The sequence below is a fragment of the Spermophilus citellus genome (assembly GCF_964194105.1).
Source record: "Spermophilus citellus genome assembly, chromosome: 4".
Taxonomy (NCBI): domain Eukaryota; kingdom Metazoa; phylum Chordata; class Mammalia; order Rodentia; family Sciuridae; genus Spermophilus; species Spermophilus citellus.
The window spans coordinates 128,033,536-128,054,474 of NC_138185.1; the positions used below are offsets into that span (position 1 = coordinate 128,033,536).

General features: G+C 35.5%; 1 protein-coding gene across 1 annotated transcript in view; it reads right to left on the reverse strand.

Annotated features, from left to right (window-relative positions):
* Nucleotides 1-1,854: 1,854 nt before the first annotated feature.
* Nucleotides 1,855-20,939, reverse strand: part of TMOD3 (tropomodulin 3) — a 78,008-nt gene continuing 58,923 nt past the window's right edge. Inside the window, exons 5-10 of the mRNA XM_081290089.1 lie at nucleotides 19,940-20,029; nucleotides 17,023-17,153; nucleotides 15,072-15,179; nucleotides 12,225-12,368; nucleotides 10,286-10,430; nucleotides 1,855-4,977 (exon numbers count right to left, since the gene is read on the reverse strand). Coding sequence (XP_081146215.1) covers nucleotides 4,943-4,977; nucleotides 10,286-10,430; nucleotides 12,225-12,368; nucleotides 15,072-15,179; nucleotides 17,023-17,153; nucleotides 19,940-20,029 — 653 coding nt within the window. The 3' untranslated portion in view covers nucleotides 1,855-4,942. The remainder of the gene's footprint in view (nucleotides 4,978-10,285; nucleotides 10,431-12,224; nucleotides 12,369-15,071; nucleotides 15,180-17,022; nucleotides 17,154-19,939; nucleotides 20,030-20,939) is intronic.

Below are 20,939 nucleotides of genomic sequence, written 5' to 3' on the forward strand. Positions count from 1 at the left end.
CTATCACTGAATCACACCCTCAGCCCCTGTGTGCATACCTTAAAAAAACAATTCTTAAGCAGACAAATCTAAAACTTTGAAACAACTGAATCAAAAACTCATTTTTCAGAGAGTGTAGTGACTGCTTGAGTCCAGAAGTATGAAGCCAGCCTGGGCAACACAGGGAGACTAGTCTCAAAACAATAACCAACATAATACAACAACAAAATACACTTGTCTTTGAGTGGAGATGAAATTTAAACTCTTAATAATGGCTAAACATACCCATCAAGAACCTAGAATTTGTTCTTAAAGTCTTAAACATCACTCCAAGTATATAAACGATATCTGAAGGATTTTATGCCAATTAGTTGCTTTGAACTAATATACTAATAGTCTGTAGAAAAGGGAGCAAAACCTCTATACGTAGACTCTAAGGATGTGGAAGAATCTTAAATAAAATACGTGAACTTGTTATAATTAACAAAATATGGTGGTGTTTCTTAGTGTTTTAATTTATTAAACTCTAAAGCAGGTATCCTAAGTCCAATTCTTTTTTTTTTTCCTCCTTTTTCTTTTAGTAGCACAGGGGACTGAACCCAGGCCCTTGGGTTCAGCACTCTACTACCACCGAGTTACATCCCCAACCTAGTTCTTTATATATTAATAAAGGCTTTCTAAAATATATGGTAATGGCCAGGATAATTTACTTAATTATGTCTTTTCCCCTAGGTAATCCCTAAGGTTGGCCCCTCTGAATAATGAGACTGCAAGGTAGAGTTTAAAATTAATAAAATGTTACAAATGTTTTATTATTAAAAATTCCAAATTGTCCAATTTTATAGAAGACTTATAGAACTGAATTATAGTGAAGAAAAATCAATGATATAAAGAATAACCAGATTAAAATATGACAATATAAAAATCATTGCATATGGATAGTATTTTCTCAATTTAAAAATCATTAGGGAAGAGTTTGATTTGTTTGATAAGCAAGTCTTAGAGTGAGAGCTATCCAGAAACAATATTAATCAGCATCAGCTGGTATTGAAGACAGTTCTCCAGATGTTTAGATCCAACAACTTAAAACCCTTCATCTGGCCAGTAGCAACAGGAGTTGTCTCTATTCCATCCATGTGTTTGTTTCTCTTGGGTGCCATGTTTTCAGTCAATACTGTTCAAAAGTGAAGTATCACTGTAGTGCAGGAGCAAAGCTGGACAGGACTGAGCCTGCAGAGAATGGCAGTGTCCATGGACTCCAGAGATAGCATGATCCTTGGATCTGCTAGGAGGTAACAGTGGTTCCTGGTTTTATAGTGAGAAAATAAGGTAGCCCTGGGAACTGTAAGATTTCATGAAACTTTACAAACTTTTGTCTTATTTTAATGGCAATCAAGGTTATATATAATGTACAACAGGACTAACATTTTGTCAAAACGTTTTTTTTCTTTTACAATTTTTATTACATCATGGAATCCCCCCTTAAAAGGAAAACACACCAGATAATTGATTAATTGGAAAATGATCTAAAGTTCTATTTATTTAACTTTCCTCAAGTGTACCTCTTGCACAAAGCAAGTGGGTTACTTGATTCAGAGAACAAGAATTTTCTATTTAATGACCAAGAAAACTCCCCTTGAAATTGATAACAATCTGCTAGATTATGTAATACAATTGTTTATTTGGTCTTTTAAATGATGTGGCACCCTTAGAAAACATATTTTGCTTATTCTTTAGATTTTTACAAGGCTTTAGCTACAAATATATAGCACCAAAATCCATTTTCATCGTATTAATATTGGCAATAATATTGAGGTTTAAAAACAATTTCATATAGACATACTGGAAAAATTTGAACTCCAGACAAATATGAATATAAAATTTTATAAAGTAGGTAATTAAATTTTTTTCTTAAAAAGCAACAATTTAAAAATGAAAGGACATTCTCTTAGATAAACATGTAAGTTGAAACTGATTAGATGAAAAAACTTAAGGTCTTAAAAATTCTCTTAAGATTATATCAAAACCCAGTTAATAAAAGATTAAAAGGTACCAATTTTTTTGGGGGGGTACTGGGGGTTGAACCCAGGGCCACTCTACCACTGAGTTATATCCCCAGACTTTTTTTTTAAATGAATTTAAACTTTATTTTATTTATTTGTTTTTATGTGGTGCTAAGGATAGAACCCAGTGCTTCACCCATGCCAGGCAAGTACTCTACCACTGAGATACAATCCCAGTCCATGACTTCTTTTATTTTTTGAGACAGGGTCTTGTTAAATTGCTAGGGCCTCACTAAATTGCTGAGGCTGGCCTTAAACTTGTGATCTTCCTACCTCAGCCTCCCAAGTCACTGGGATTACAGGCATGAGCCACCATGCCCAGCGAGGTACCAGATTTTTTAAAGTAAACACTGTTATTCTCCCTTATAATACTTGAGAGATTTCCATATTTAGTTGGATGAGTATTCATATTAAAATTATTTATAAAGAAATTATAAAATGTATTATAGCACAGAACTGGAATGGTACAAGCAAAATACTCAACTTAGTCATACTTTGATAAATAGTAGGTAAAAAAGATATTCCTGTAAGTATGATACAAAATTCTATGTAGGGACCAACCTTAACAATATTTAGGGAAAAAAAAACCACCAAATGGGAGAGAGGGGAGCACACTTATTAACTGACTTACAGGGCAATGCAAATGAGGAAGCCTGGCTAGAAGTTTAAGTGACCAATTCTTTGTGGTAGCCTTAGATACCTGCTCCATGCCTGACTCCAAATCTTGCTGGAATTGCACAGTTTATAAAATCAAGTACAATTCAAAAGTTGTATATGTAAAGAAGGAAGAAGGGAGGGGAAGAGGAGAGGGAGAGAGACAGTAGAGGCTGGTGTTGGGGGAGGTAGTCAGGTGAGAAAGCAAGCAAGTGAAGCCTTTCTAACTTGGGGAAAAAAAATCAGTGGCTTTTAACTGAAAGGGAATAGTGCAAAGTTAATCTTTGGCCCCTTTGAAATACTGGATACTGATTTTTCAAAAAGCAAACACACCACAGTTCCTATGAGGGAAGCTTTAGCCTGTTAAGAAGGCTTATTACTATAGTACACAAGCTGCTGCCTAGATCATGGGATAAATTGTCTGGCAGCCAAAATAGTAGACATTTTGTGATTCAACTTCAAAAGGTTTTTAAAAAACTAACCATGACAAACTACCTTCCCCTTACTCAGAAATATCTTTTTGTAAATGATCCAGGTAGGCCTTATGAGGCCAGTATTTTTCTGATCCCCTTCTTCCCAGTCTTCTGTAGATGTGAGTGCGTCTGCTATCTCCTGCTAAAGAGCTGCTATGGGACAGGACATGAATGCAAAATCAAACCCTGTAGCACAGCTGGGGTGTGCAGTGTCACACTTGTCCTCTCGCCACAGAACTCTGTTCAAGCACTCACCTTAATACTCTGAGCAATAAAGACCACTTTTGTTATAGAAAATATTTTTATACAATATGGAAAAAGTGCAAGATGAAAGGAAGCATATAATAGAATCAGATTCTGAAGATCAGCACTTCTCTTTTTTGGCTGGAAAGTGTGTAGTGGGGATTAAATATTGTCTATGCCATTCTGCGCTGCATATGGAACTTCTTGGCATACAGCACAATACCAAGTAATTTACACACATCCCAGTTTCTAACTTCCTTATAGTAACCATCAGTTTAAGTGGCTGTTTTGCAAGTTCCTCAAACCTGAACTCCATCATGTTACCTATGATTTCACATGTTTAGCAGCAGCTTTCTTTTTTATTTTATCCTAAATAACTGAGAGTTGGCTGTGTGCCTTTTTATGGGGGAAGAAAACAACTTTTCTACTCAGATGTTTTTTTACCATTAGCTTTCATAAAAATTTAATAATGCCCACATTAAAATGAAAAACTGTAATAAACATAGACATTAATGGGGGTTGAAGGGAGAATGGGAAAAGGAAAGACAGTGGAATCAATCTGACATAAATTTCCTATGCACATACATGAATATACCATAGTGAATCTTACCATCAAGTACATCCACAAAGAATTAATTAAGAAATAATAACTGGGTAAATGGCAGAAAGATCAATAGAGGGAAGGAAGCTGGGGATAGGAAAAGGGAAGGGGAAAAAGAGGTACTGGGGTCTTCACCAGAACATGATATATTCCATGCTTTCATTATGTCAAAACAAATTCTACTGTCATTTATAACTAAAATGAACCAATTAAAAATACTTAGACATACTATATTTTTAAACAAAGCATATAACCTGGATCAGCTGATGATTTTGTTTAAAAAACAAATCCCTAGATGTTGCTGAGCTGCATCAGACAAGCACAGTAACCTGCACTGCATGAAGGTCTCTCCCTGGAGGTCTGCTTTGGCTTCTGAACACTTCACCAGATTTTGAGCCATCTGTTTAAAAATCATTGCATTTTGATTCCTTGATAAGGAAAAAATATACCCTTGCCAAGTTCATTTATTCTTAAAAAATGGAAAAGTATCCAGGTTACAAAACAAAGAAAACTTTTAAGTGCCTTATACCTCGAAGGAGCAATTGATATCAGCAATGTGCCTTTTTAATTTAAAAAATTGGTCCTCAAATTATTCTACATAAATGACTTCTGAAACTTATTTATAATCGTATTGTTTTTTGCCCAAGACTCATTATAAGTCATTTAATTAAGCTAAATTAAAACTGATTTTAGTAGAAAGTCGAAATGCTTCAAAATATAAAATACCAGATACTATTGATTTTATAATTTTAAACTGATAACAACTTAAACTAGGAAAATAATGCATATAGCTAACAAAAAAGCTAAACAAACAAACAAAAAGATTTCCAGTCTTTTCCCTTCTACCCAGAAAAATTTTACATCTGATGTCACCAACATGAGCCCTTGGTAAAGTTCTGAAGTCTTCCACAGATTATACTTTGTTGGACTTACTGGTGGTCTCCTTCAACTCGTTTCTTTCGCACTGTGAGAAAAAGAAAAGGGTTTTGAGGAATCCCTATTAGTTTCTACAATGTTAACTTGCTTATAACAAATTTCTGTACAATTCTGTTAGTTTTACAAAAATTAAGCGTGCATTTCCAGTTCACATGACCATTAATAAAAAAACAATTTCCCATCATTGACCATTGTTATTTACCTGCTGAGAACCAAGGGGCTTCTAAATAAGAAAGACATGTCCTAAGCTCAATGACCCTGTGCTTATACAGTGGCAGTGCTAAAAACCTAAAACACAGAGTAGTCAGCATTAGGTTTGAGTCTTCTGTTTATTGAAAAAATGTACACCTAGGCCAGGTGTGGTGGTGCATATCTATAATCCCCATAACTTGGGAGGATGGAGATGCAGGATCACGAGTTCAAGGTGAGCCTCTGAAACTTAGTGAGATTTTGTTTCAAAAAATAAAAAGGGCTAGTAATATGGCCCTTGGTGGTACAGTGCCCCTGGGTTCAATTACCAGTACTGGGTGAGGGGGTGGGGGGGAGAGTATACCTAGGTTGTATAAAGTGATTAATAAGTTACTGAATTAAATTCTGCAATGACCTCAGACAGCTGGGGTTAAAAGGTATTAAAAGTAACAATTTTCATGCTCTTGTGGTTAGATACAACAATGTATTTCCTTAGTCTGAAAGAATATATACTAAAAGCATTTTTGTCATTTTTAAAGTAAGTGACTTGCTATTGTTTTCCAAATTTCCCTTCTCTTTCTTCTACAAAATGAACCAGTTGAGGGGTCTGATGAAATAACAAATGCAGGGGAAAAAAAAAAGAAAGAAAGAAAATTTCAGACTCTGGTAATGTGCTGAGGTCAATTCTGGGTAATATAAATTTTGGTTCCAAAGTGGCCAGCCAATTAGTTCAGCTGATGGAGTAAAAAAAGGTGCATGTATTTGAGAACTCCCAGACTCTTTACGGACAGATGATGCCAAACCATCAAGCTGTGCTTACAAGCAGCAAGGATACCAGGTCTTCAGCTTTAGAAATGTTCTATCTGCTCTCTCACCTACCAGCCACCAATAGCATTTCAGTGCTACTCAGTGTTGTAGCTGACTCCTATTTAGAGAGGACAAAAGGCACAACAGGTTCTGAAGTCAGTGCAAATGGGAATGTGGATCATGGCTCTGTCACTTTTCTGCAGTGTGTTCTCTGGTAAGTCAATTAACCTCTCTAGGCCTCAACTTATTCTATGTACCAGGAAAATGATGATATCTATACATATCTATACCTCCATGGCTGTGCAACTAAAGGCACTATAAGCTGCACTGTGCAGTACTTGAGAATACAGAAAGCCTTTATGAAAGAGTAGTACTCAGCTTCATTATTCACCATAGGAAGATTATATCAGTCACTTTTCCAAGGTGAGGAAAGGCAATTTGACTGCTGTAAAGGATCTGTATTTATATGTTACTGTTTTGATACCTTTTTCAGTAAGTTTCTCTGATTAAATTAGATTGGTCTATTAATTTCCTGCTCTTTTCTGTCCATGGAAGCAAGTAGTAAAGCAATTGACTCTCTAGCCTAATTGACTGATGCCAACAGGTACACCTGGCCTCCCGACCAGGTCATAGACACTGCTCTGGCGTTATTCTGACCGCTGGCTTCTGTTTGTTGGTCTTTAACAGATGATATCAGACGTTCAAGTGATGGCTTGTCCAGCCAAGTAGAGTATCAGGGTCTTATGAACATTTTTATACTTATCTTTGCAAGCTAATTTTAGTCCACAGTAATGAAGAATAAGTTTTACTAACATATAAAGGGGGAAAAAAGTCAAAGGAAACTTCTGTTTTCCAAATACAAACTTAGCTCATATTTATACATCTCTGAAAAACAGAAATATGTGAAATTATTCAGATAATTCTGTAGGGCAGGGTTTAGCTGTTATCAGTATACCATTTTAGATGTTAAAATGCATGTTACAAAAATGTTATGAATAAAATAATAAACAAATTAAAAAAAATGTTATGAATGATATCTATAAGACAGAGTATAGCAAACAAAAAAGGTGTAGAAAATTGGTTATGTAGTTAGCTAGTGTAAAGATGATAAACAGGATGAGGCTCAAGGTTCAACTGAATATTGTATGTATACCATATAACCTCTTTGCTTTTATATCTGTGACACTTCTTAGACGGAGAGATGGCGAGTAGGTAGAATTATTTCAATGAATAGTTGTGACTAAGAAAATAATAAGAGAAAAATGTTACCAAAATCAGAACACCAAAGACCTGATACAGTCTAATTTGTAAGCTGAAGAAAAATAATATGCCCAAAAGATTCTGTGCAAGTTTTAAGTCTCATTCTTAGATAGCTCTTTTTGAGTTACTACATATCAGGCTGCTGAGATCTGCACCTGACAAAAGATATGGTCTTTAGACTTTCATCAATAGGCAGAGATTAGAGTGTATGGCTGGGAAAAAAATTAAGCTGAGAGTGGATGACCAGGAAGTTGCTGCTGTGTGCACAATGTGGTGGGTAAGAGCCACTCTGACTCTTTTTTCTCACTTGGTGCCCACTTGTTACTTTTCAGCAATGCCTAAGTTTATCCTTTAGATAATAGGCTGATAAATTTTGCCCTATTAGCAATTATTTGGGCCTAGTCCAATTTCTTTCCAAAACCCAACTCACTGATATAAATTCTTAATATTTCATCAGTAATCAATTGTAAGTCCTAACTTCATTTTCTCTAAAAGTAATAGGAATAGGGTTTTTTAAAAAATATTATCTTAATCATACATTTAGACATCTAAGATGTTCTCAAACGCTTCCCACATAACATCCAACAAATATAATTTTAGTATCTTCCACTAACTATGCTTCTTAATCTGCTAATGTTACTTTTTTATTCTGTACTTATTAAAACAAGTACTTATGGAAAGTTTATTCTGGACTCAGTATCATATTATGAGAATTAGCTCTCAAAATCTATGGGTCTTCCTCAGCATATAAATAAATAACTTGCTTATTCTTATATCTGAGCCTTTCTTCATTCATTTTTCTCACTCCAGGAATGTCCTCCTTGTCATTTCACATCTGAGACCCAAGTATGCAATCTAATTGGGACCAGAATCAAACAACATGAGTACAGTCTAGAGAGCTTCCAGCACAAAGCTGTTTGCTTCCTTTTTTTTTAAATACCTTTATTTATTTATTTATTTTTATATAGTGCTGAGGATCAAACCCAGCGCCTCACACATGCTAGGTGAGCATTCCACTGCTGACCCAGCCCCCGATTGCTTCCTCTTGATTCTTCTTTGTGTCAGACCTTATCTTCAACATGGCCTCCTTATCTTCTCTAATATATAAACTGTTCAGTGTCTACATAAGGTAGCGTAGGAAATAGTTTTTTCTGCTCTCCATTTTCATCTGTCAAAATCTCCTTATTCTAATACTAGACATTTCTTTTCATACGGTCTGTCAGAAGAGTACAACTGCTGAGGCCTTGCAAAGGTTAGTTTCCCCAAGGTGACACTTATGGGCTTTCACTGTGCAGTTCCTGCAAGGACAGCTACTGGGATCACCTGCCTGTTGGGAAGGACGCAGGTGACAAAAGATGGTTAGGACTACAAATTTGTTGATGGCATTCTGGGATTTGTTAAGATAGTTTCAAAGGACAAGAAAAATGGAGGATACTCGTGGCTTAATTTATGGCTACTTGGTTAGCAGGAAATTGTAACTTTGAGCAAAGACAAATTTTGCCCTATTTATTCCCTTAATTTTTAATAAGAACCTGCTATATGTCAGACATGATTTTAAGATTAAACATCTGGACATGACCTCTCTGCCAAAAACATGGTCCCTACCCCAAAACATACTATTTCAATGAAGTAGAACTGATTTACTCAGTAAAAGCCATTTAGAAAGTATGACAGACTGTGACAAGTAGAGGGTACACGAGGCACATATGCTCAATGACAGAAGCAAAACTCCAATAGCCACTTATCACTGGAGAAACAAACCAGGGTTTCACTTAATGTGAACTATTACACAATCAGTTGGAATAGTTATTAAGCATCTGAATGACCAAGTCCTTTACTTCCCTAAAAGAAGGAAAGCCGAAAATCTGCATGTTTTTAAAGGTCTTCAATTATTTATGAAGTTCAGCCAGACTACACTGCTCTAGCAAAATCAAATTAAATACCTGGAGAAAAAAATGGAAACTTGTGAACCAATACTAAAACAATTTTAGTATGAGTTTGCAAACTACATCTAGAATTGACAATCCACCAAAACAAAGCCATTTTTAAAAAAATCCAAGTGGCCAAAATTTCCTATAGGAAATACAAAGGACAGAAGGGTTTGAATGGTTTTATTTTTTAAAAAAATATATTTATTTTTTAATTGTAGTTGGACAAAATACCTACATTTATTTATTTATTTTTATGTGGTGCTGAGGATCGAACCTAGAGCCTTGCATGTGGTAGGCAAGCGCTCTACTGCTGAGCCACAACCCCAGCCCAAATGTTCTTGCTTTTCTTGGTGATCTGGATTAAAGAAATGGAACTGTATTTTGTTTTGCTCCAGAAACTTTAAAAGGCAGCAAACTTGAATATGGCTGAAGTTTAACAAAACTACATCACTTTGAAATATTAACTCCTTTTGAGAAGTCTATTTTAATTCTTTCTAAAATGCATCTTTTAAAATACTTTAATACCACATATCATAACTTAAAAGAAGAGTCACTTTTTGGAAACATGTACAAACAAAATTTGAGCAACATATTCTTTAATTCAGCTGTGGCTGGAAAGTTTATTTCAAACATAAGTCACAAGCCTTAGCAGCTCAACAGAAACATGAAAGAAAGGGAGACTGCTGTTCTAGCTGTGTGAAGTGGGAAAACAAATGGTGTCATGTTCGGGAGACCACCAAGTGCAGCATTTATGTATCAGTGACTTTACAGCTTGGGGTAAAACTATAACTATTCTTTATTTCATCATCTAAAACTGAATTTCCATCTGGATCTGTTCTGTAAAAAGGACAAGAACCTTGACTGTACTGAAATATTTGTAAATGAGAACAAAATATTTGTTTTATAGAAAATTTCCTTAAAGCTATAAAATATTTGTCACAGAAAATTGGCTTATTACCAACACAAAGATCACCATAACCTAGCTAAACTTTAACTCAATCAGTACAAAAAGGACTGTGTAGATTTTAGAAACAAAGAACCAGTAATTTCTCTGTCAAAATTTATTTTGGAAGTAAAATAGATGTTCCCCCAATCTATTAGCTTAATAATATAATTCAGAAACTTGATTTGACACTTCAAATGTCTTACCTAAGTCGTTGTTTTTTGTTATAGCATTAGCTGCCCTGGTTCGGGGTCCTTGCTGTGTAAACTGATACCCAAATTTAAGGATATTTGCATTTTCCTCAAGCATCTTGGCTATTTCCAATTCTACAGCTGTTCCCAACTGTTGCCTCTGGAAGAATTAGAAATGAATATTAGTATTAAGAAACTAGGTCAAAATTTTTCTCAAGTAAATCAAGACTAAGATATTCAAACACATGTTAATAGCTGGTCTCTTTAAATTTTCCAATTCCTACAATGAACATAGAAACAAACAAACAAAAAAAAAAAAGTCTTTTTTTTTTTCAGTATACCTCCAGCCCTAATTTTTATTTTTTTATTCTGAGACAGGGTCTAAATTGCCATAGCTTGCCTCAAACTTATGATTCTCCTGCCTCAAGTCTCCTGAATATCGGATTACGAGCATGCACCACTACACCCAGTAAGAAACAAAATTTTAAAAGATCAATACATGATCATACAGACATAAAAAAAAAAGTGCATTCCATAATGAGACACCACCTCATGTCCATGAAGAAGAGAATGATGGGGAAAAAAAGGATAAGCACATGGTGTGGTGCTATGCACCTATAGTCCCAGGTACAAAGGAGGCTGAGGCAGGAGGACTACTTAAGGCTCCCAGAAGTTTGAGACAAACCTGGGCAACATGGCATGACCCTGTTTTAAAAAAAAAAAAAGACAACAGCAAGAAGAATGTGGGAAAAACTGAGGGTCCCCTCTGCATTTTTGGTAGGAATATAAAATTCTACAGATGTCATGGAAAACCACTTGGCAACTGCTCAAGAATTTAAACAGAATAACCATACTATGAATCAATTCTACTCCTAGGTATGTGCCCAAAAGAAATGAAACTCAAGTTCACACAAAAATTTTTACATGAATGGTCATAGTGGCATTGTTTTTATTAACTAAAAAAAATAAAAATACTTCAAGTGTAATAGAATATTATTCACCCATCAAAAGGAAAGGAGTACTGATACATGCTATAGCATGGATGAACCTTCAGAACATTATGATGGTAGGTCAAAAAAAAACAGTCACAGAAAGTCACATATTACATAATTTCACTGAAAGTTTATTACCAGTTTCCAGGCACTGGTAGAAGCAATGAATGTGAGTGATTGCTCATAGGTATGGGTTTTCTTTTTTGGACAGTTATTTTTCAAATTAAAAAAAATTAGTAACCACCCTGGATGGAAGCATTTCTAACATGTATAATTCTCTCTGCCTCTTTAAAAGTTTGTCTGGATGTGGGTGACCCCAGCATTATGTTAAGTACCAAGACTGTACTTACTTAGCCAGACAGACTATGCCCTCAGGGTAACTAGATATTGGAAGTTTTGTTTTGTTTTGTTTTTAACAGTACTGTGGACTGAACCCGCTCTACCACTGAGCGACATTCCCAGTTTTTATTTTATTTTATTTTTTTCATTTTGAAATGGGGTCTAAGTTGCTGAGGTTAGCCTTGAACTCATGATCCTCCTGCCTCAGTCTGCTGAGTAGCTGGGATTATAAGGTATGTGCCACCATGTCTGGCACTGTTCTTTCATTTAACCTATTCTATTAGTCTACTATGTGTTTGAGACTGTGACACATTATAAACATAAAAATCTACAATGTTGATCTTGCTACCAGAGAGCTTAAAAAAAAAAAAAATGGAGAACAGACTGTCACATGTATGAGCCCTTTCAGTTCAAAATAGGCAGCCATCTCAATTCTCTTAAAATGACTCAGGGAAAGTTGCTTGGTACCCATCTTTATATACATTAAGTTAATATTCTGGGTGCTCCAAATGTCCTCTCATCCCCTTTAGTCCCCCTTCCCCCCACCTCTCCCACCCCCTGCTTTCCCTGCCCAGGTGCCAAGCCCTACACAGTGTGGGCTGTAGCTCTTGTACAACACTGACCTGATTGTCAATTTTAAGCTCTGCCAGGGTCTCATTATCTCTTAAACTATCAATCAGTGCCAGAACCCCAGCTCCTGTAATGAAGTTGGACTCCATATTTAAGCTCTTCAAAGTTTTGTTTACTTTCAGCATATCTGCAAAAGCCTAGAAATTCAAGAAAATATTTGGAGATTAAAATTTGATAGCACCTATTACATGCTGCACATTCCATAAATAAATACATAAATTAACATAACTGCCTTAATGTTTCTCTTTAGATTGTTTCAACCTGACACAATATTGTAGAGGTTTCACATGTTTTCTACTTGTCACATGTACCCTGTTATAATCTTTAGGTTTTTTTTGGTCACATGTAATTTTCTACTCCTATTCACATTCTCATGTTTATTTATATGTTATTTCATGCTTCTTTCTCCTAAGTTTCCAAAGCTTTCTCTCAGTTTCTGTGTAGGAATAATTTCATCTTCTCTTACTGCAGCTGGGTCCTGCTGCAGCTGAATCACTGTGAAGCCAAACCGAGAAGAAATTATAGGCTAAATTAATTTCCAAGGCAGAAGACCAGAAAAGATCACGGATAACTAGAACTGAAATAGCTAAGACTATAGAGAAGAAAGAACTAACTAAATATTAAACTCCTCAAGGAATACTGTCTTTACTCTGCTTCCATTAAATTTCTCTCATGATATGAGGCAATGCTAGTCATTCTGCTCAGTGTTTATGTATGTGTGTGTGTGTGTGTGTGTGTGTCTCGGGGATTGACCCCGAGTTCAATCCCTTATATATAAACACATAATGATCTATACATATAATAATCTGATACATATACACATAATAATATATGTACATACATATGTAATGATCTAACTCAAGTAAAATCATCAAATTCTGATGCTGTGGGTAAGACAGAAGGTAGCTCATTAGGAGGCTCCTGCAGGAGTCTCAGTGAGAGAAGATGGTGGCTTGGATTAGGGCATAGTAATTAATGAAAATGGTTAAGAAGCGGTTAGAGTCTAGCTAAACATGGAGGTGCATGTCTGTAATAGCAGCAATTTTGGAGGGATTGCAGGTGTGTGCCACCAGGCCGGCTAGAATCCAACCACTTCCAGCCTCAGCAACTTGGCAAGGCCCTAAGCAATAGCAAGACCCTGTTTCAAAAATAAAAAAAAAAATAGAGGCTAGGGTTGTGGCTCAGAGGTAGAGCGCTTCTCCTAGCATGTATGAGGCACTGGGTCTGATCCTCAGCACCACATAAAATAAAAAAGATATTGTGTCCACCTATAACTAAAAAAAAAAAGTCTGGGGCCAGGCACGGTGGCTCACACCTATAATCCCAGAGGCTCAGGAGGTGAAGGCTGGAGGATCACAGGGTCAAAGCTAGCCTCAGCAATTTAGCAAGGCACTAAGCAACTCAGTGAGACCCTGTCTCTAATAAAATACAAAACAGGGCCAGGGATGCTCAGTGGTCGAGTGATCCTGTATTCAATCCCTAATACCAAAAAAAAAAAAAAAAAAAAAAAAAAAAAAAAAAAAGGCTAGGGATGTAGCTCAGTGGTAAAATGCCCCTAGGTTAAATCCCTAGCACCAAATAAAATAAATAATTAATTAAATAAAAGAAATTGGTTGGATTCTAGAAACATTTTTAAGATGGTACTGAATGTGTTTTTAAGGCTGTCAGAAAGGGATGTCAAAGATGATTCCTTTGTTTTGCCTGAGAAATAGATCAAAGTTGCTATTTAAGTAGAAAAGATTGTGAGTCAGGAGTTTGGTTTGGGAGTTTGATGTAGGTGTCTATTAAATATCCAAGTAAAGCTGTTGAGTAGGAAGGTGAGCATATGTAAAGAGTTCAGGAGAGAGGTACAAACTGGAGATAGTAACACTGGGAGTCATCAGCATACATAGTTAACATACATGGATGAAATGGAATGAGATCACCTAGGAAGGTGCAGACAGAGAAAAGAAGGATGAAGGCCTGGACCAATTCCAATGTTTAAAGGTTGGGGAGATGAGGAGGAACCTTGTGTAGGGAGCTGAAATCACGTGGTGAGGTTAGAAGAGAACCGAAGGGAGTGAAATTCCCAAAGCAAAGTGAAGGAAAAGGTTCATACCATGACCAGGGATTTATCTCAGGAATGCAAGGCCGACTTAACATACAAAAATCATTAGTGTTAATTTATCATATTAATAAAGAACAAAAGCCACATGATCATTTCCACAGAGAAAAAGCAAAAACATTAAAAAAAATATAAAAAACTACAAAAGTCTAAAACTACAGAACCATATATGAAATCCTCTGCAGATGTTAAAAGAATATATTAGGTTTTTATGTGCTGGTATGAAAAGATCTCTAAGATAAATGTTGAGTGAAAAATCATGTTACAGAACAGTATATATTGCATAATTCCATTTATGTTTTTGTTTTCACAGTGCTGGGGATCAAACCCAGAGCCTTGCACACATCAAGCAAGCACTCTACCACTGAGTTATACCCCGATCCCCATTTATGTTTTAAAAAGTTCATAGAAAGAAATGCAGGAAAGGGCTGGGGATGTGGCTCAAGCGGTAGTATGCTCGCCTAGCATGCGCAGGGCCCTGGGTTCGATCCTCAGCACCACATACAAATAAAGATGTTGTGTCCACTGAAAACTAAAAAAAAATTCTCTCAAAAAAAAAGAAATGCAGGAAAAAATAAACACAAAAAGGTAGTAAATAATGAATTGCCTAATAGTGAGCTTAAACATCAACTGAAAAAAAGGGACTAAATCTTGTTTAAAAAATCAGTTTGACCTCATTGTAACATATCCAGGTATGCATGCATTATTTCAATATTCTTAATAGTAGTGTACTTACAACAGCAACAGGATCATTGCTTCGGGTGGCTGCAAGACTGAAATATTTCACATGTGTATTGGTTTCCAAAGCCTTTGCAAAGTCTTTTAGGGTTGGAATTGGGATATTCTTGAAAGACAGTAACATGTAACATATTTCATTTTAGTTTTTAAATTCAGTCCATTAATTAAATATACTTGTACTTACTTTCTGTTTTAAAAGATACTCAGAAATTATAATAACAAGTTTATAAATGAAAAATAGCAATGTCCTCAAAATCTATGTGACTTCTCTATATTGGTGCATTTGCAGAAACATACCACTATTTCTCTAGCACTTCAGTTAAAAGAAACTCACCATTCTACTTTTAATTGTTTTAGTATATGAAACCAACCCCTAATTGTCCAAAATGGAACCACTTTTCTCTAAGAAGAGAGATGTGAAGTCTGTCTCCACTGAGTATGATTCCTGAGGCAGATGACATACTATTCTCAGTTGCTTAGTTTACAGATTTAGGAGAGATTAACCCTATACTACCTAAAGGAGGAAAATATGGAAAGCACTGATTGCTCTGGTGGGCAATCAAGATGCCAAGTCCCTATAGTCTTGCAGTCTTCAGATCATTAATCTTTACTTAGAAACAAAGAGATACAGGGAGTGAATTAAAAAAAAAAAAAAAACAAAAAACCCAGACAATTAGTGATCACTAAGGATACTGATTTTCTCCAAGACCTTCTTTCCTCCTAACTCATTTTTTCTTTCCTTACTCCAAGGAAGAGTTGCATTGTTTAAAAACCAATAAAATCTCAGAAAACCCATTTCTAGATTATTTACCCAAGAGAAATAAAAACATGTTCACATGAGAACTTGTACTGTAGTTTTATATGTAATCATCCCCAATTAGAAGCAACCAATATGGATAAACACACTGTAGCATATCCACAGGATGGAACGCTATTCAGCAATAAAGGAACAAAATCCTGATACCTGCAACAACAGGCAAATCTCAAATACATTACGCCAAATGAGAAAGCCAGACTCAAAAGGCTACATTCTGTATGGTTCTTTTTACATGATATTCTGGAAAATGCAGAATTATGGAGAAAGAAAATAGACTGGTGGTTGTCAGGGGTGAGTTGTGGGGAAGAGAATGACTACAAAGGGGTATGAGGAACTTCTGGGGTAGCAGACATGTTTTATATCTTTACTTTGGCAATGGTCATACAACTGTGTATATTTGTCAAAACTCAGAACTGTATACTAAAAGGGAGAATTTTCCACATACAAACAACACCTTAAAAAAATTTAATTTGGCAAGATGTGGTGGCGCATGCGTGTAATACCAGAAGCTCGGGAGGCTGAGGCAGGAGGACTGCAAGTTCAAAGCCAGCCTCAGCAAAAGCAAGGTGCTAAGCAACTCAGTGAGACTCTGTCTCTAAATAAAATACAAAATAGGGCTGGGGAAAAAAAAAAAAAATAGGGCTGGGGATGTGGCTCAGTGGTCAAGTGCCCCTGAGTTCAATCACCAGTTCAAAAACAAACAAACAAACAAACAACAAAAAGAAACTAATTTAAAAAACAATAACAGAGCTGGGGACGAAGCTCAAAGGTAGAGCTTTTGCCTCCTATGCAAAAGGGCCTGGGTTCAATGACCAGTGCCACAAAACAAACAAAACCCCAAAGACTGAAGTTCTTCAAAGAAGGCAATACTTTAAAGGTCAGAGAGATTTACAGAGAGTTTTTAGGGCTACACTTTATATAATAAACTCTTTTAAAAGTAAGTAAAAAACACTATTCTATAATACTTTAATTTCCAAAATTTGAAGGAACCTATATTACTACATGCTCATGAGCAAAAACTTTACCTTAAAGTAGAATCAGACTACTATATCAAAACTACCCCACTGTTATCCTAGGTTCAACTAATTCAAAGCAATACAAAACAACTTTATTGTCTGCTTAACACACTTACCTTTATGTTATTCAAATTAACTTCAACAAGATGAGCATCGTTTTCTTTAATTCTCTTTAAACTCTCTTCAACGTTGGTTGGATTTGGTGGCTCATCAAATGCTGGAAGAATCTTTTCACCTTTCACTACATCTGTGGTAAACAATGAAAAGAGCAAAAGTTGACGGATTGAGAATGGATTCACACAGTTACTTGGTAACACACACCCGTCTCTCTCTTTCACACATGCACACACACATACTTAACAGAATAGATTGAAGAGTTCCTTCTCCATAATTCCTAAAAGAACCTTTGTGTGTTGACATATACATATAAAGTTGAAATAAGATATTATTAAATACAAACACCAAGGGAAGAGCAGGCTCTTTCTCATTTAAATTCATCAAGATAGTCTTCTTCAAGATAGCAAATCAAGGGAGATGGGGAAGTTCTTTCTCACTGAATGGAAAATTTAGTGTGTTCTATATTTTATAAAACCAAAGGATTTCTTTTCCCATTCAACACAATATGTATATTTAAAGAGCCCTGCCCCTTAATGAAACAAGGGATCTGGCCAATGGGATGCTGAAATCATTAGGTAAATAAGGAGCTTTACACAGATGATCTGATTACCAACATCTGAATCTACTGATCAATCTTAACAAGTTCCCCAAAGATGAGGATCAGTCTCGATAAGCTGCTACTGCTGTTTCTTTCTTTTTTGGTACAAAGGATTGAACACAGGGAGGCTTAACCACTGAGCCAATCCCCAGCTCTTTTTATTTTTCATTTAGAGACAGAGTTTCACTAAGTTGCTTAGGGCCTTCCTGAGGCTGCTGAGGCTAGTTTTGAACTTGTGATCCTCCTGCCTCAGCCTCCCAGCGGCTGGGATTACATGCATATGCCATCATAAACTTACATGATAAGCTTCTTAATGTGATTCAATCACCAACTGTGAGGCATTCTTAAAAAAACAAAACAAAGCCCTGCAGCTGAATCTGATCAAGCCACTAGGCTGAACAGAAACAAAGGAGACACGAAAGGTAACATCATGGGGTTGCAATCAGCTGAATCCAGAGTGTAGACATTTTTACTTGAATGAAACCCAGTTTCTTCAAGAAATAAATGACATGAAAAAGTGTGTGTGTGGGGGGGGAAGAGCCAGTTGAGGAGAACTGTTAAGAAATTAAGAGAGATTGGAAAATCAAATAACCAAATGCATTGTGTAACCCTTATTTGGATCATGATTTAAACCAAGCATGAAATGACATTTTTGAAAGAACATGGAAAATCTGGACTTGCAATGGATTTTGGAGATATGAAAAAATTATTCATTTTTAAGTTTAACAATGGCATGTGGCTGTTAAAAAGAAATGACTTGGCTAGGCTTGTTGGGGCTGAGACTGGAGGATCAAAGCCAGCCTCAGCCACAGGGAGGTGCTAAGCAACTCAGTGAGACCTTGTCTCTAAATAAAATACAAACATAGGGCTGCGGATGTGACTCAGAGTACCCGAGTTCAATCCCTGGCACCCTTCCCCCCGCAAAAAAAAAAAAAAAAAAAAAAAAAAAGACTTCTTTATTTGAAAGAGACACATATGGAAAATATTTACAGATGAAGTAACACAAGTGAACAGGATTGGCTTTAAAATACTTAAGAAAAAAGAGTGGATTAAGTTGGAAGTGAGGCAGAAGGTAGATGAAACAAGGTTGGCAAAATGTTAAAATACAGCTGAAACTAGGAGATGAATACATTATTCTTTTTTTCTTTTATGTATATTAAAACATTTCTTAAAGAAAAAGTTAAATTTAAACTGGGGAGGATGGCCATATTATATAAAACAATGTTGTGAAGATGTCTGAATGAGGTATATCTATATATGCTAACCAGGAAACATAGTACATTGCTGAGTGATTTACTCCACAGCATGTGTTAAAACTGCTGATTGTGTGTGACAGTGAGGCTCCTTAAGTCTTCATTCTGAATCCTAGCTCCCTCACATGCAAATTAAAGATAATAACAACAACAATAATAATAATACTTATTTCACAGAACTGTTGTAAGGATTGAGAATAATCCACATTCAGAAACTGCCCAAAAAAACATGGCCACAGAAAACAGTGAAAAAAAATTAGCCAATAGCATTATTACTGTAAGGTGCAAGGAATATTTATAATATATCACTTTAAAAAAAATTCAAACAACTCCCCCCAAACAATTTATATTATATATAACACATATAGATTTGTATAAACAGTAAAGTCTAGAAGGTTATATATCAAATTGTTAACAGGATGGTGGTGGAGGAGTAGTGGGCACAATGACTATGGTGGAGATATTTTTACTTCTTATCCTTATACACTATTTAAACGTGCTACAAATCATGTATTGCCTTAAGAATTTAAAAACACTTTAACAATGTATTTTTTAAATTAAAAAAAAATATTTATTAAAAAAATGTTTTAAAAAGCCATTTAATATTTCAAGCCAGACTGAAAGGCTTAGGGGCTGAATATTTTTGTGGTTTCTCCTGAATCTGATTTTATAACATAGGTTCTTTGAACTGCTTTGAATTTCTTAGAAATCAGCAATAACAATGATAACATGTCAATAAAAACTAAGTCTAACTAGTTTTTTTTTTTTTTTTTTTTTTGAGGTTCTGGGGATTGATTCCAGGGTCTTGCATACTAAGTTTTATATTGCTTACTATTAATATTATTTACTGAGATAACAGCAGTTCCTAGTACATTTGCTAACAAATTAAGCAAAAAGTATTTATTACTTTATTTTCAATGGCTTTCTTTGTCAATATCATCAAACTGAAATTTTATTTCAAGTACATATATACAATATTTGGTATATAAATACTAAGACTAATACATGAAGAAAACAATACATTTAGTAAAGGATTGGAATTCACAAAATATTTTAAGTACTCACTTGAAAAATGTCCTTTATCAACACCATTACTACTTCCCACTATATCACAAAATTGTGTATTTGTTATCAAATTATGCATCCCAAGAATAGCTGTAAATATAGGAAAAGAGAATTAGGCTTTATTTCCATCTGCTTTAAACTCCCCTCCCATCCCGAGACAGAGTCCTGCTCTGTTGTCCAGGCTAGTCTCGGGTTCAAGTGATTCTCCTGCCTCAGTCTCCCAAGTAGGTGGAACTATAGGTTTGCACCAATGTACCTGGCTTGCAACCAAAAATTGTTATCAATAACTTTAACATGCTCCAGACACTTTTTTACTAACTAAATGCAAATTTTACAGTAAAAGAGGAGATAATGTGATTAAAAATCACCTACAATCTCATCCTCACAAATACCCTTGTTATTTTCCTTCCTATTTCTGAATTTAATATTACCCCACACTTTAAAATTCAGATTCACAGCTGAAGTCAGCCTAACCATATTTAAGGTAAACCAGTGCTTAGCTCCATCTGGTGGCTAAAAAAGAAAATTGATCGATTTATCTCAATAAGGTTTCGAGGAACATAATGCTAATAAAGACAGGTTTCAACTTATCTCTGCTATTTTTTAATTTTTTTAAGTTGTCAATGGACCTTTACTTTTATTTATATGTGATGCTGAGAATCAAACCCAGTGCCTCACACATGGTAGGCATGCACTCTACCACTGAGCTGTAACCCCAGTCCCTCTGCTATTTTTATATTTGTTAAATTCATGTCATTTAAGTTATATTTGCATTCTAGCTAAGATTAGAATACTATTAAATTCTCAAATAATAAAGTAGCATCCCTCAGGAAATAAGTTTAATGTTTGATGGCTTTTTTGTACAAATAAGGCAGAAGTTTCAGTATGCCCCTGACCCATTTCACTCTTATAAATGTACATCTACAAATCCACCAGTCCTCAGTCCCTCAAGGAATATAGCGCATGCTCTGTTACACCACACTTCAACTTTCCTCTTCCA